The sequence below is a fragment of the Mastigoproctus giganteus genome, chromosome 9 (genome assembly GCF_048544385.1).
Source record: "Mastigoproctus giganteus isolate SK-2022 chromosome 9, ASM4854438v1, whole genome shotgun sequence".
NCBI classification, from domain to species: domain Eukaryota; kingdom Metazoa; phylum Arthropoda; class Arachnida; order Uropygi; family Thelyphonidae; genus Mastigoproctus; species Mastigoproctus giganteus.
Window position 1 is genome coordinate 60,134,853 of NC_143583.1, and position 15,120 is coordinate 60,149,972.

General features: G+C 38.4%; 1 protein-coding gene across 3 annotated transcripts in view; it reads left to right on the forward strand.

Annotated features, from left to right (window-relative positions):
• The window catches only part of Vps16A (vacuolar protein sorting 16), a 489,369-nt gene that overhangs the window by 61,950 nt on the left and 412,299 nt on the right, over positions 1–15,120 (forward strand). For 2 of the 3 annotated variants that reach the window (XM_090381825.1, XM_090381827.1), the window contains exon 4: positions 4,998–5,126. The exons of the other annotated variant lie outside the window; for it this stretch is intronic. In XM_090381825.1, the coding sequence (XP_090237951.1) occupies positions 4,998–5,126 (129 nt within the window). The remainder of the gene's footprint in view (positions 1–4,997; positions 5,127–15,120) is intronic. 3 annotated transcript variants of the gene reach the window in all.

Below are 15,120 nucleotides of genomic sequence, written 5' to 3' on the forward strand. Positions count from 1 at the left end.
CTTAAGTTTCTCTGTACCATCAGCATTATATTTAGCAATACCATGTTATACATAACATTACTCAGTTTTCGTCCTTGGCAGTTTTTTCCTTTCAAGCACAGGGTTCCTGTAGGCAGACTAAAAAGTAGGCAGATCACTAAAAAGGTGCATGGGCAGCTAGACTGCAAGTCCAATCAGGGTCAGCTGGATCTTCATTCAGGATCTTGCAGAAGAGTCTACGTCCAAGGTTAGAGTTCTAGCATTGTCTCTGGTTAGTTCTAATTGGTGTCGTCATTCAGCAAATATTGCCAAGGCTGTTGGTGTTCATAGTCAGTGGTTATAGTCCAATCCGATGTGTTAGACAGATGGTCGTGTCACTTGTGGGAGATCCCTCCTGTCCAGGATTTGCCATACCATGTCCAGTTGAGGTGGCGCAACCAGGATCACCATGTTGCAATCTTGATGATAGATGTCAGGTTTGTATAGATGGTTGTCCAGTTTTTCTATGTTGAGGTTCACTCCTGGTGGTTATTGTGCCATCTTCTTATGTTCTGGGTGGTGGTCTGTCATTTGGTTGGAGCAGGGTTCTTCTGGTGAAGAGATCCTATGCGAAATGCGAGAGAGTGTTGTATTCTTCTCTGCTATCTAGCAAGCGATTTTCCTGGTCCTTTGGTATGTAGGTGAACGTGGAGATGAAGATACTACTAAGGTCATCATAGAGTGGGAATTCGTGGAAAAGGTGGGTCTAGGTCTCCATTTCCCCGCATTTGGAATACCAAGGATTGTAAGTTTCCATTTTATAGCTTCATGTCCTGTCAGTAGGTAGCTGGTGAATAGTCCTGGTGAAAACCATGGGGGATGTCGAGGATGCACTTTATCAATATTTGGAAAGAATTTGCATGTAACCTCCCCTGTGGGAGAGGTTGACAAGCATGCCAGCCACCTGCTGCAGATGTGCAAGGATCTTCTCTTTTCAGCTGCACGAGTGTTGTCAGGGTTTGTGGTGAAATCCAAGATGGTCCAGGAGATTCCTTTGGAGAGGTGGTATAGTAGGCCACTTCGAAGGACTTCTAAGTCTAAGCAGCAGGGCTCCAGCCAGGATTTGCAGGTCGTGGGTGTTTACCATGTTACAGGCATGTGTTGGGTGAGTAGGATTGGTGTTTGTATTATGTCCAGTGCTCTCCTGCCAGTGGCTGTGATGGTATTGGTGTACCAGATTCCTGATGTATATGTAATTATCGGGAGAAAGCCCGGTAGAACAGAGATAGGGTGCATCTGTTTAATCCCCAGTCCTGCTGTGAGACCCTGGCAACAAGTGCAGTGTAGTTTCTAATCTTCTTCTTGAGGTAGGTAATATGTGGTTGGAAGTTTAAATTGTCCAGGATTACTCCTAGATATTTTGGCTCTGTGGAAAACTTGATGGTTATGCCATTGATCTGTGGCGACCAGGCAATATTTAGCCTTCTCTTAAGCAGAATCAAATACGGAGGATGCGGAAAGGTCAGGAAATGACCACCGCATATCCCCGGAGCAATATGGCCTTAGTTGCTAATGCTCCTAAAAACCAAAACAACAACAACAACTTAAGCAGAATAGAATCAGTCTTAGTAGATGAGATTTTGAGGTTATGGTGATATGCCTACTCCTGGAGCTTGCAGAGGGCATTGTTAGCCAGGGTCTCGAGATGGGCCCCTGGTATCCAGGGCTATTGTAAGAATAAGATCATATGTGTATGCTTGTGTGAAGACCTCCCCCAAGGTCTGAAGGGAGTCACCCAATACTATGTTCTGTAGAAAAGGACCCAGGACTGAGCCCTGCAGGCAGTCTCTGTGGACCTGTTATGTCAGTCTTTGGTAGGTGGTATTAGCTGATATAGTTCTATTAGTTAGATAACTCTTTATGACATTGAATAGATTAATTGAGATTTTTGCTTCACGCATTCTACCGAGAATGCTTGGCCACAAGAGGGTGTCGAACGTCTTGGCAAAGTCAACCGCGATAACTAGAAAATACTTTTTCTCTGTTTGTTCTACTGCTGATAATAGATTTTGGAGGGCATCCATCATAGAGAGCCCGGTTTGAAGCCAAACTGCTTCAGTGAGATCAAATTGGCATTGGAGGAGTGTGTTGTTGTCTTGTGTGCCGTTGACATTTGAAAAGCTTACTGAGGCAGGAGAGTAGTGTGATAGGCCAATAAGAGATCGGAAGGTCCAGGAGCTTGGAGGAGTTTTTCAGTGTGTGTTTAACATTAAAGCAGTTGTGGTTCATTCATTTAAATTTTTTTTGGGGTCATAACTGTCAAGATGATGTTTTTATTTCTTCTTCCTTCCAGTGTGCTACAGTTGCTGCATCTATGCTTTGCTTTTCCTTTCCCACACAAAATGCTTTGTATAAAAAATTGTACCTCTTTTTAAATTGATCCGTCAACTACTTGACAGGGCGTAAAATCTGCTATTCTTAGACCTTTGGCAGAAATTTTGTGTGCGCATGCATGGGCATGTATGCCTATGTGTGTATGCATATATGTAAACTCTTATTCTTAAGAATAACACCACATGCCCTTTGCTGACATGCCCTTCTTTCGAACTTTAATGGGCATTTTTCACTCTGTGGCTGAGTTAGTCGGTCACAGACGTAGATAGCAAGGTTTTTCTCCCAGAAACTGGGGGTTTTTTCAGCAAAACAGGCAAATCGACCAGAGAACATATTCAATTTACAGACAAAATACATATATGGGTATATATATTAGAAATAATGGGTGGCCTTAATATAATAATTTGATTTTTTGATTTGATGCCCTTCTTTCAATCTCAACATGATTTTTTACAATTGTATTTAACATAGAAATCAGCAAACCAAGTTGTTCTGCCAGATCCATATGTATTCTGGCATGAGACTCCACCTGTTCCAAAATATGCATTTTTTCTTCAGTAGAAAATGTCCTCCTTTCTCTACCATTTTTTTAAAAACAAAAATGCTTAAAAAATTCTGGGATAAATTTCAGTTCTATTTTTAGTGGTCATTACACATAGACTGTAGATATTGTATTCAAAATAATGTAATAAACATGCGCATAACTGAAATATGCATGAGTGAAAAGTTGTGAGAAAGTAACGAGCTACTTCAGAGCTATATCTGTTAACAAACAAGATTTATATGCCAGTTTAGTGTTTCATATTTTATTTGTTTAACACAAAAAAGTGTAAGTAGCAGGTATAGCTTTGTTTCCAAAATATATTTAATAGGTGAAGTATACATAAAAATTATAGGAAAATAAATGGGACTGAAATAAAATATTGTAAGTAGTGGGAAAATGTAAATACCGTATTTCCCCATGTATAAGACGCACCTTTTTTCGAAAAATTTGGGGTCTAAAAACTGGGTGCGTCTTATACAGTGGTTGTAGATTTTTTTTTTTACTTGCATTTCCCACTTTTTCACGCTTGTTGTCTTTGCGCTCATTGTTTCGCACTTGTTACTGGTATATTAGATTACGTTTTGCCACGTTCTGCCCAGAAATGGCTCAGAAAAGATTTTCGTACAGTGCTGAATTCAAGTTAAAAGTGATCCAGTTTGCAAAAGTGAATGGGAATCGTACTGCTGAACTTAAGTTTGGTCCTCCTCCAACTGAGAAAACAATCCGAGACTGGCTACGGGAAGAAGAAACCCTACTGAAAACGCCACGGCAGAAGAAGGCCATTAGAGGCAAGTCAGCAAAATGGCCTGATTTAGAGAGGGAATTGAAGATATGGATTGAGGAGCAAAGGGCAATTGGAATTCCTGTGCCCACAAAGATGGTTCATGAAGCAAGAAGAATTGCTGATGAAAAAGAAGTTACTGATTTCAAAGGAGGACACAATTGGTGCTTCAGGTTCATGAAACTGAATGGACTAAGCGTGCGTACACGCACCAGACTTGCCCAAAAGATGCCTGAAAGCTATGAACAGAAGGTCCTTGAATTTCATCATTTTGTCATTCAATGTTGGAAGACACATCAGTTTGAGTTGGGACAGATTGCAAATATGGACGAAGTCCCCCTTCAATTTGATGTCCCAAGTAACAGAACTGTTGATAAGAAGGGGGGTGAAAACTGTAACTGTGAAGATAAGTGGACATGAAAAGAGCCATTATACAGTTGTTCTAGCTTGTTGTGTCAACGGAACCAAGCTGCCTCCTATGCTGATTTTCAAACGCAAAACAATGCCAAAAGAAGACATTCCTCGAGGAGTGATTGTCCACGTTCATGACAAGGGTTGGATGGATCAGGATGGGATGAAGATCTGGTTTGAGAAAGTTTGGAGCAGGAGACCAGGTGGGCTCTTATGCAAACCTGCCCTATTGGTGCTTGATCAGTTCAGGGCACACATAACAAAAAATACAAAGAAGATTGCTGCAGAGCAAAAAACAAAACTTGCCATCATACCTGGAGGCTTGACATCCCAGCTCCAACCACTTGATGTCAGCATTAACAAACCCTTCAAAGCTGCCATGAGAGACAAATGGAACCAATGGATGAAGTCTTCTGGGGACAATTTGATACCAGCAGGAAGAGTGAAGAAACCAACTATAGGAGAAATTTGTACCTGGGTGAAAAGATCCTGGGATAATATCAAGATTGAGATCGTTGTCAAGTCATTTAAGAAGTGTGGCATTTCAAATGACATAGATGGAACTGAGGACGAGGCAATATATGAAGACAGTGATTCGTCATCAGACACAGATGAGGACAAGCTAATAGATGGGAGTTTTGACAGTGATGAGTTGTATGAATTTTATGATGAATAAAACTTGAGTTCAGTAACTTTATGTAATACATTTTTTTTTAAATTTCGGGCCCCAAAATTGTGCGTCTTATACATGGGGAAATACGGTACATAATATAAATGTGGGGTTTCACAAAGATTCAGTAATTTTTTTTATTATTAAAACCATTTTTTGCATATTTAACTAAAACTTAAATATATTATAGTTAACTCAGTATATTAAAAGTAAAACTTAAATATACTTTCTCATTTTAGTGGAACAGTGGAAAATTGATTCATATTGGATGGTCAACAAGTTTGGATCTATTGTGTGTACAGGATGATGGCAAAATCTTAATACATGATTTAAATGGTAATTTTAAGGGATGTGTATCAATGGGCAAGGTATGGATATGGTACCATGTTATTTATCAAAATTTGTGTATATATTAAAAAGATTATGCTGGTGTTAATTGCTAAAATTTTGAATCATTTACTAAAATGTCTTTTTGAAAATTGTCCAAACATTGCATATGTGATAGCAGCACTATCCAAGGAGTAAAATGTAAAAAAACAATATTCTACACTACAGCAGGGAATTGATATTTTGGTGTCTGGAAAAACATCAATAGAACTGTATGTGAATGAAAGAACATAATATAGATTTATCAACAATTTATGCCATAAAATAAAAATTTGTTATCGTGATTTACTGATAAAAAGGGGGGGGGGGTATGCAATGTTAGCATATATTGCTAATAATTTTTATTATAAAAAAAAAAAAAGAGCATTTGCTAATTAAGTTTATTGCTTATGTTATTGTAGCTTGTAGTTTATAAGTTGCTTATACATTTTAGCTGATATAATGAGCGTTTATTTGTATATTTTTATCCCTCAGAAGTAGCATTTGTCATTACTTGTACCGTGCTTCACTATAATGAGCAGTCACCTGCAATCTAGGAAGTGCAAGAGATATGTGATAGTATGAAACACTTGGAACTCCATGCAATAAAATTAGCTTTAGAAAACCTGAATCCCCATCCATCTGCAAAATACATTATGTACAAGGACTCTCTCAGCTCAGTTACAGCAGTGCAAAACTCTTCTTGCAATTGGAAATTGAAGAAAGTCATCAATCAGTGACATTTTGTTGGATCCCTACACATTTGGGGATAAAGGAAAATGAACTCGCTGACAAAACTGCCAAAAATCCATCAACTTTTGATTTAACCTCCGTTCCAGTTCCATCCTCTGACTATAATCAAATCATACAAAGAGCATGTCTCGTACACTGGAAAGAGCTATGGCACACCCAAACCAATAGTAAACTCTACCAATTAAAACAGGAACCAAAACTTTAGCACTCTAGCACCAAAACAGTGCGATGAGAAGAAGTGGTACTTGCACAGGCATGAATAGGACACACATATCCAACTCACCTCCATCTACTGACATGAGAGGATCCTCCTCAGTGTCTATACTGTTCAGCACTTTTGACAGTGAACATATCCTGATCGAATGTCCACACTATCAACATTACAGAACATCCATCGTGTTTTCTTTGACAGATCTACAAGAACCGATGACACTACGACATATTATTGGCGAGGATGCAAACATCAATGAATTTTTCTCTTTCCTAAAAAAAATTGGACTATATCATAAATTCTAAAAGATCTTGGTAATAAAAATGAAGGAGTTACATCTGAACTTTGTTTTTAGCTTTTTCCTACAAATAGGTGCATTATAACCCCGGCAGTTTATGCACCCCTAAAAAAACACACACACACACACACACACACACACACACACACACACACACACACACACACACACACACACACACACACACCACTCTCTCTCTCTCTCTGTGTCTATTTGTAACCACTGTTTAAAGGTGCAGTCATTTGATTTGACATAATGTGTTTACATTTGTTTGTTATTTGGTTTTTAGGAGCATTAGCAACTAAGGCCATATTGCTCCGGGGATATGCAGTGGTCATTCCCTGATCTTTCTGCATCCTCCATATTTGGTGGTCACGGGCTCGAACCCCGGTCTAATCAAGAAGCGTGTACTACGCACTGCTGCTCCTGCTCACCTGGCTACGGAGGCGCCCAATGTGTTTACATTTAGATCATAGTAATGTGAGGTGCTTTATTGGTTGTTTAAAGGTGAGGTATTCTTCGTGAATACAGAGTTGGAATTATTCTATGTTTGCTTTGAAAATTGTTAATATTATTAAATGTGATTAACCAGTTTCCTGTTTGTTTTGTGATGATTTTTTTTTTTTGAGTGAAAAGAAATAACTTAGTCACAATAGTGAGTAAATAATTTTGTTTTAATGGTGCGTGAAGAATATCCATTAATTTGCCTTCAGGTTAAGCTGTTACCTTGATGCTGCTGTAGTAGTAGCAGCATAGTAGTGGCATGTGATGCAAGAAAGCAAGTGTATGAGCTTATGCAGCATCAGCCAAAAAAAAAAAAAAAAAATCACACCATTCCTTCCAAATGCCTGTAAAGTTCCTCCTTAAATTTATTTAACCTATCAACTTCTACAATGACAGATGGAAGTTTGTACCAACAATTAACCACCCGCTGGCTAAAGGCAAATTTCCGCACATCTATTCTACATCTGTCTTTTCTTAATTTGAATTTATGCCCCCTTAGGTTTGTAATCTGAACAAGTGGAAGGATCCCATCAGAATTCAGTGCTCAACCCATTCAAGGCCTTATACACCTCAATCAGATCACCGCGCAGGTGCCTAGTCTCCAGCCACTGCTATTTGCAGAACTTAAGAAGCCTCTCTTGGTAAGAGGATCCCTTCATTCCCCTCACCAATCTTGTTGCCCTTCTCTGTACACGCTGAAGCAAATCTACATCCTTCCTAAAATGAGGCTCCAGACCTGTACGCAGTACTCAAGGCGTGGCCTGACCATTGCCTTATACAGAGGGACAATCACCTCCTTTTCCCTGCTAGCAAAATTCCTGTATATCATTGACAAAATCCCATGACCTGCCCTTGCAGCCTGTCTATATTGCTCAGAAAACTTCATATCGGACTGCACAATTCTTACTCCCAGGTCTTTTTCATTTTCTACCACCTTAAGTGTAGTACCACACAGTTGGTACATTTCTCTGGGGTTACTTCTACCCATATGCAGTACTTTCCATTTGTCAAGTTTAAACTTCAGTTGCCACTTCTTAGCCCATTTGCCCAAATTATCTAGATCCTGTTGCAGTAGCACACTGCCATTACTGTCATTAACAACCCTGCCAACCTTTGTATCATCTGCAAACTTCAACACTAAGCCTGATATACCGTCATCAATATCATTGATAAATATACAAAACAACAGAGGACCCAACACCGAACCCTGTGGGACTCCACTAATAACATTAGTCCACGAAGAGCAGCACCCATTGATTACCACCCTCTGTCTTCTCCCACTCAACCATCCTTTTATCCATTGTAGCAACTTACCCTTAATACCATTCTGTTCCAATTTGTACAATAGTCTTTCATGCGTAACAGTGTCAAAAGCTTTCCTGAAACACAAATATATGATATCAAAATTATTTTTTGCATCCAGTTCCTTTGTAACAACATCATAATATCATATCAAATTTGTCAGACAAGACTTTCCCTTAACAAACCCATGTTGTGTCTGAATTATTGCTGCAGTCTTGTCTAGATGATCCTGCAATGCATCTTTAACCAGTGACTCCATTATTTTACAACAAGGTCTGCAGTGGAAGATGGCTTGCCAAACAACGCTCCAATACATATACCGGTTTCTGCAGCCAGCCATCACCTACGGGTCAGAAATCTGGGCGTTGGTAACGAAAACCACGCTAAAAACCATTGCATCTAATGAGTACTGTCTCCTTTGGTGGGTCCTCTTCAAGTATAAACTGCCACCACTCATACATACTTCAGATATCACCCAACTTCTAAATTACAGAAAAGTCTCCAAACAGATATTTGCCCTCCGCTTGCTTGTGTCAATTAAAATGATAGCGGGTGAAGTCAATACAACAAATTTTTGGCAGATGTGCAATTGGAGGATCCCCCTGAAACCCTTAAGAGCCCTCCCCTCTCTGCAGTCTGTGGCATGGAGGCTCAGAATAGGGGATAGATTCCTGCCCATCGATATGCTCCACAACGTCCAGGAGATAGATGTGGACTACAAAAAGTTCATAGAGGACAAATCGTACAGAAGACGCATCATCAGGGACCAGCTTTCGTCTCCAACCGAGTGACTGCCATCATCTTTTCATCACTTTTCATGTGTCTTCATTTCACATGTTAATATTAATTTTATATGTAAAATATGTAATTATACTTTTTATGTCCTAATATATGTTTTAAGTAATTTTTCTTGTATTAGTTATTTAATGTTAAACTCCTAGCATTGTCGCTATTGTGGATATTATTGCATCAGGCAATCATGTAACCAATCACTGCCTGCAATAAAGATATTTATTACCTGTAACAGAAGTTAAACTAACTGGTCTGTAATTATTCGTGTCACCCTTCGATCCCCCTTTGTGAATTGGGGATACATTTGCACATCTCCAGTCCGTTGGGACCTCCCCTGAGTCCAAGGATGCTCTCATAATTATGGCTAAGTGTTTGCTTAGTTACTTTGCCGCCTCCTTTAATATAACTGGATAGATCCCATCCACTCCAGGTGCCTTTCTTATGTTTAACTTCAACAATTTCTCCTCCACTTTGCTCTCAGTTATTACAAAATCATTAAGCACCCTGCTACAATTTGATAACCTTCTGCCATTTTCAAACCTTAATAATTCCTCGTGTGAATAGATGCAAAATACTCATTCAGTTTGTTTGCTGTCTGAGCAGGATCATCAACAGTCGAACCATCGATATCACATGTACCAATCAGATTCATCTCCTTCCGTTTTGAATTTATATAAGTAAAGAAATCCTTGCTGTTTTTCTTAGCATCCTTTGCCAAAGATTTCTCGTAATCTGCCTTTGCCTGCCTAACCTCCTTTGTGACCTGATTACAGACTAGCTTATATCTGCCATAAGCTTCTGAGTTGCTTGATAATTTATATGCATCCCTTGCATTTTTCTTCTCTGTCACAAGTCTCATTAGTTCATTTGATAACCATTTAGGCCTAAACCTTGAACAATATTTCTTAACAGGTATGAAACTTTTAGTAGCATCCACGATTAATTCCTTGAATGCTTCCCACTTTGAATTTGCTTTTGGTAACATCATAAGTTGATCCCACTGTACAGAATTTAAAAACTTTCTGAGATCACTGTAGTCACCTTTACGGAAGTAAAAACCCTTTCCTTTACCCCTGATGGTAATTATATATTTAAGTACACTGTGATCACTGCCACCTAGTGGTTCCTTTATCTGCAAATTCTTAATACACGAATAATCACTGCTGATAACCAGATCAAGAGTATTACCCTCTCTGGTTGCCTGTCGAACATGCTGCAGCAGAAAATAATCATCCAATAAATCCACAAAAGTCTTACTAGTGTGGGAGTGACCAACCCACAAGTTCCAGTCAATATCTGGGAAGTTAAAATCCCCCATTATAAGACATTCTGATTTACTAGCCGACACTATTTCTCTGTACAGTTGTTCATTGTACTCATTCGAGTCATTAGGCCTATAACACATTGTGCTGTGCAATGCTGTATTTGCCAGAAAGTGTCTTTTTTTGTGCTGCTGCAGTAGCTTAAATGTTAACCACATTAGAAAACCAGTATGGTTGCAGAAAAAAAAAAAGTACAATCACACATAACACATTAAAGGTTGTGAAAATTAAAGAACATGGGTAAACCACTTTTGTTTGCTTTTGTTAGGGAGCAAGATGTCTGCAAAATATTTGCTGTAAGTTTAGAAATAAGAAGTTTAATGGATCTTATTTGCAAAAAAAAAAGTATTTTCAAAACTTATTTTTTTTTTACAAGTTTCATATCTCAACTCAAGAGATATTGTAAGTTACCCATTTAGCTACCCGCTGGCTAAAGACAAACTTCTGCACATCTGTTCTACATCTGTCTTTCCTCAATTTGAATTTATGTCCCTTCAGGTTCTTTGACTGAGCAAGCGAAATTATCCCGTCAGCATTGAGCTTGCCCAAACCATTCAAGGCCTTATGCACCTCAATCAGGTCAACTTGCAGGTGCCTAGTCTCCAGATTCTGCAACTTGCAGAACTTAAAAGCCTTTCTTCGTTCCTTTTTTGTTCCTTTGTTCCTTTCACCAATCTAGTATCCCTTCTAGCAACTCTACATCCTTCCTAAAATGAGGCCTCCAGACCTGTATACAGTACTCAAGGTGTGGCCTGACCATTGCCTTTTACAAAGGGATAATCACCTCTTTGTCTGTGCTAGCAAAATTTCTATATATCATTGACAAAAATCCATGACCTGCTCTGGCAGCCCATCTGCACTGCTCAGAGAACTTCATATCTGATTGCACAATTACCCCCAGGTACCATTCTCCACTTTCCTGAGTGTAGTAGCACACAGTTGGTAAGTTTCTCTTGGGTTACTGCTACCCATATGGAGTACTTTGCATTTGTCAATGTTAAACTTCTGTTATGGGGGGGTTACATTGGAAGAATGTTATTTGTCATGGCGCCAGATGTAAATGGGGGGTGAGAATGATAATTAATTAATTATAGTTATGGCACCTTTCATCACGTATGTTCTAGGTGACTTATTCCCCCCCACAGATGTTACCTGGACCTTCTGATGTGGCACTGCATTATGGCTTCGCACTTTAGAGAAATGGGGTGCTCCCAATATTTTGCACCTTCTGTGTAGATTCAGCATAACGTGCTCAACTCGTGGTTTTGATTAGGACCAGATCTCGTATACCCTCAACATAGGAGAGAGGAGAAGAAAAACTCACCCCTCCTAATGCCGCAGTTTGGACCTGTTAGCATTGTGTACTGTCGTAGAACTTAAAGTTCATCGATAAGCAATAACTAATCACCAGACTTGATCTTATCCAAGTCTGGCGATTACTGGTGTGAATAGGAGATTAGCAACGAGGCAAAATTTCAAAACACAACAAACATTTATTGAATATATAAAAAAACCATGTACACATTCTCTTAAAATCTTCCTTATTAAAACTTCATTATCGAAGCATGATGTTTGTTAGCGTAAATTATTACAGTGGTTCATTTGGTTATTTTGTACCCCTTTACAAATGGTCATACCATTAACATAGTAATTTACAGTACACCTAAACCTCTTTTTACGGGATAGATATGTTCCTAAAAATTACGCATAAAAAGAACTGCTGACTCCTTAGAAAAAGTGAAGATTGGTTCCAAATCTGAAATATAAGCAAAATAAAGAAAAAAAAACAAACATTAAATTCGTTAGGATCATAAGATTTTTATTTACATTTCATGGACAACACAACACACATACATATAATGAATTTTAATAACTTTAAAAAAAAACATATTCATATCAGTTGTTTGCTGAGTTGATTCTATAAAAAAAATTATGGTATTCGCTATCAGTTTTTGACAATAAATGCGAAAGCTTTCGTTTTCGTGAGACTGTAATATCACTAGAACTACTAGATATGGTATTGTCGTCATTGACTTCCGCCTCAACTTGTGGAATTCTTCTTGTCATGTCTTGAACAAAAGTACCACTGGTTGTTTCAGTAGTTTTAGGCATGAACTCAGTTATTAATCACTGTGTTGATGCTTTAGATAAGTCGCGATATAATTCTCTGTATGAAGACATTAACAACTTAAGCTCATGTGAAAACTTCCCAGCACGTTCTTCATTTGGATCATGTCGGACAAAATAATTGCCTAAATTACTGGCCAGTTTAAGACCTTCTTTAATTATATCAGCAGTAAAAGTAGGATTATCTTGATCATTATCATTAACTTCTTTGCTTTTAGGAGTCTCAGAAACAATCTCCACTATTTCATCTTTGAAATAGTGGAGATTGTTTCTGAGACTCCTGAAAGGGAAGAAGTTAATGATAGTACTTTGCATTTAATGGTTAATTGATAAGAGGTTTATCAATTAACAATTCTTCGATATCTGCCGACGTAAGATCATCAACGACTCCTCCGCCAATTTCACATGCCAAACTTGTTATACTGGGGAATTCTGCAGTATGATTGAAGGGAACAGGAGCATTCTCTTTAACACATGCGGGCCAAATAGCATTCCAGCATGCATTCGTAGTTTCTGGTCTCAATTCAGATAACGAAAATCGAACCTGATCAATACAATCCATAATTAAAAATTTTTTCCACACATCCATAACTGACAGTGTTTCATCATCATTTAGCTTGTTCAAAACGAACTGAAATGTTCGTCTGACATAATATGTTTTAAAAGTCGCAATTATACCCTGATCTAGAGGTTGTAGCAATGATGTGGTATGGAGCGCAGAAAACAAAATTGCACATTTGGGCCTCCATAGCCGAGTGGTGAGGAGCGGGAGTGCAGTAGCACATGCTCTTTGAGTAGACCGGGGTTCAAGCCCCTGACTGCTGAATATAATCGATCTGCCAACCTGCACTGGACCAGCGTGGCAGATTATGGTCCATTTCTCTCAGCATGAATTGTTGAGGAGGCTTCCATCCTGCAGATAATGGCTGCACTTTACCTTTATGGCAGGATGACTGGGTGCATTATCAAGAATCAAAAGCACTTTAAATTCAATTCGAGACACTTGCCATTCAAATAGCGTCTAACTTCTAGCACAAAATGTTTGTGGAACCACTCAGTGAAAATATCAATGGTCACCCAAGCTCTTTTGTTGGCCATCCAATGAACTGGCAATTTTTGAAAATCTATGCCTTTCATTGGCCGTGGTCTTAATGATCGATTTATGAGCAGTGGTTTTAACATCCGATCTCCTAAAGAATTCGAACAAAACAGGAGTGTTATGCAATCCTTTGCTGCTTTGAACCCACCAACAGTTTTTTTGCATTTTTGATACGCAAGTTCTGTTTGGCATTTTTTTTCAGAAAAGGCCAGTTTCATCCATATTCCAAACTTGATCACGAGTGTAACCTCCATCTTCAATTATTTTAGCAAGTTTTTGTGGAAATGCTTTAGCAGCTGTTTCATCAGCAGAAGCCGTTTCACCTTAATTTTTTATATTATGAAGAACATGTCTTTTAATAATCTTAGCCAGCCAACCATTGCTTGCATGAAATTCATATTTTTTCCTCGATTGAGATGAAGTATCTGGCTGCAGTTTTTTAATCTGTTCATAAAATCTCAATGCTGATTGCTTGATGGAATTTCCGTCAACTGGCATTCTTTTTTGTACATTATCTTCTATCCACATCACTAAAGCTTTTTCGGCCTTTTCTAGAACAACATCTCTTGTGTATGATGATAATTTCACACTCGATTTTGTACCAGAACATACCGCTTTTCTAATAGCCTCTTCATTTTTCTTTATAGATCTGATAGTTGATTCACGGACTCCAAAATGCTTACCCACAGCCGTTGCACCTTCCCCAGTTTGAAGACGATCTAAAATTCAAATTTTTATATCCAAGGAAACGGCTTTCCTTATTTTTTTGGTTATCGGCAATGTCATGTGAGGGCTGGATTAAAATCTTCGGTTAATGAAATGAAAGTTTGAAAATTACATACAATGTAGCTTGTAGCTTACCATTTATTATTTCTTGGCAAAATTATTAATTTTATAATGAGATTTTTATTTTGATTTCACTTAAAAAATGCAAATGCAAAAAATGTGGTAACTGTGTTGTCTACTCAAACACCAAATTCAAACTGCTAAGAACTGCTTTTTTATGCGCAGTCAGTTTTATGTAATTCGGGGAATTCCCAATAAATGAAATTCGTAAGAATTTTCTAAGTTGATACGAGAAACCAAATTCAGACTGCAAACAACTGCTGTTTTTTTTTGTTTATGCGCAGTCAGTTATGTAATTCGGGGAATTTAGAATTTTCTTAATTGAAACGAGAATGCAGTTCTACAAAATTCTCAGAATTTTCTTGAATTATGGATTTTTTCCTAACATAGACTTTAGGTTGGTCACGTAAAAGTGAATAAAAATCGCGTAAAAAAAATTATTTTTGATATCCCAATTCGCGTAACTCCGAATTCGCCTAATTCACATCCCACTACTACTACTTAACCACTACTACTTAAGCCTTTCTTCATCAGAGCAACCCTTTGTTCCATTTACTAATCTTGTTGCCCTTCTCTGTACTCGTTCCAACAGCTCTACATCCCTCTTAAAATGAAGCCTCCAGACGTGTATGCAGTACTCATGGTGTGGCCTGATCATTGCCTTATACAAGGGGATGATCACCACCTTATCCCTGCTAGAAAAATTCCTATATATATCATTGACAAGCCACCATGAGCTACT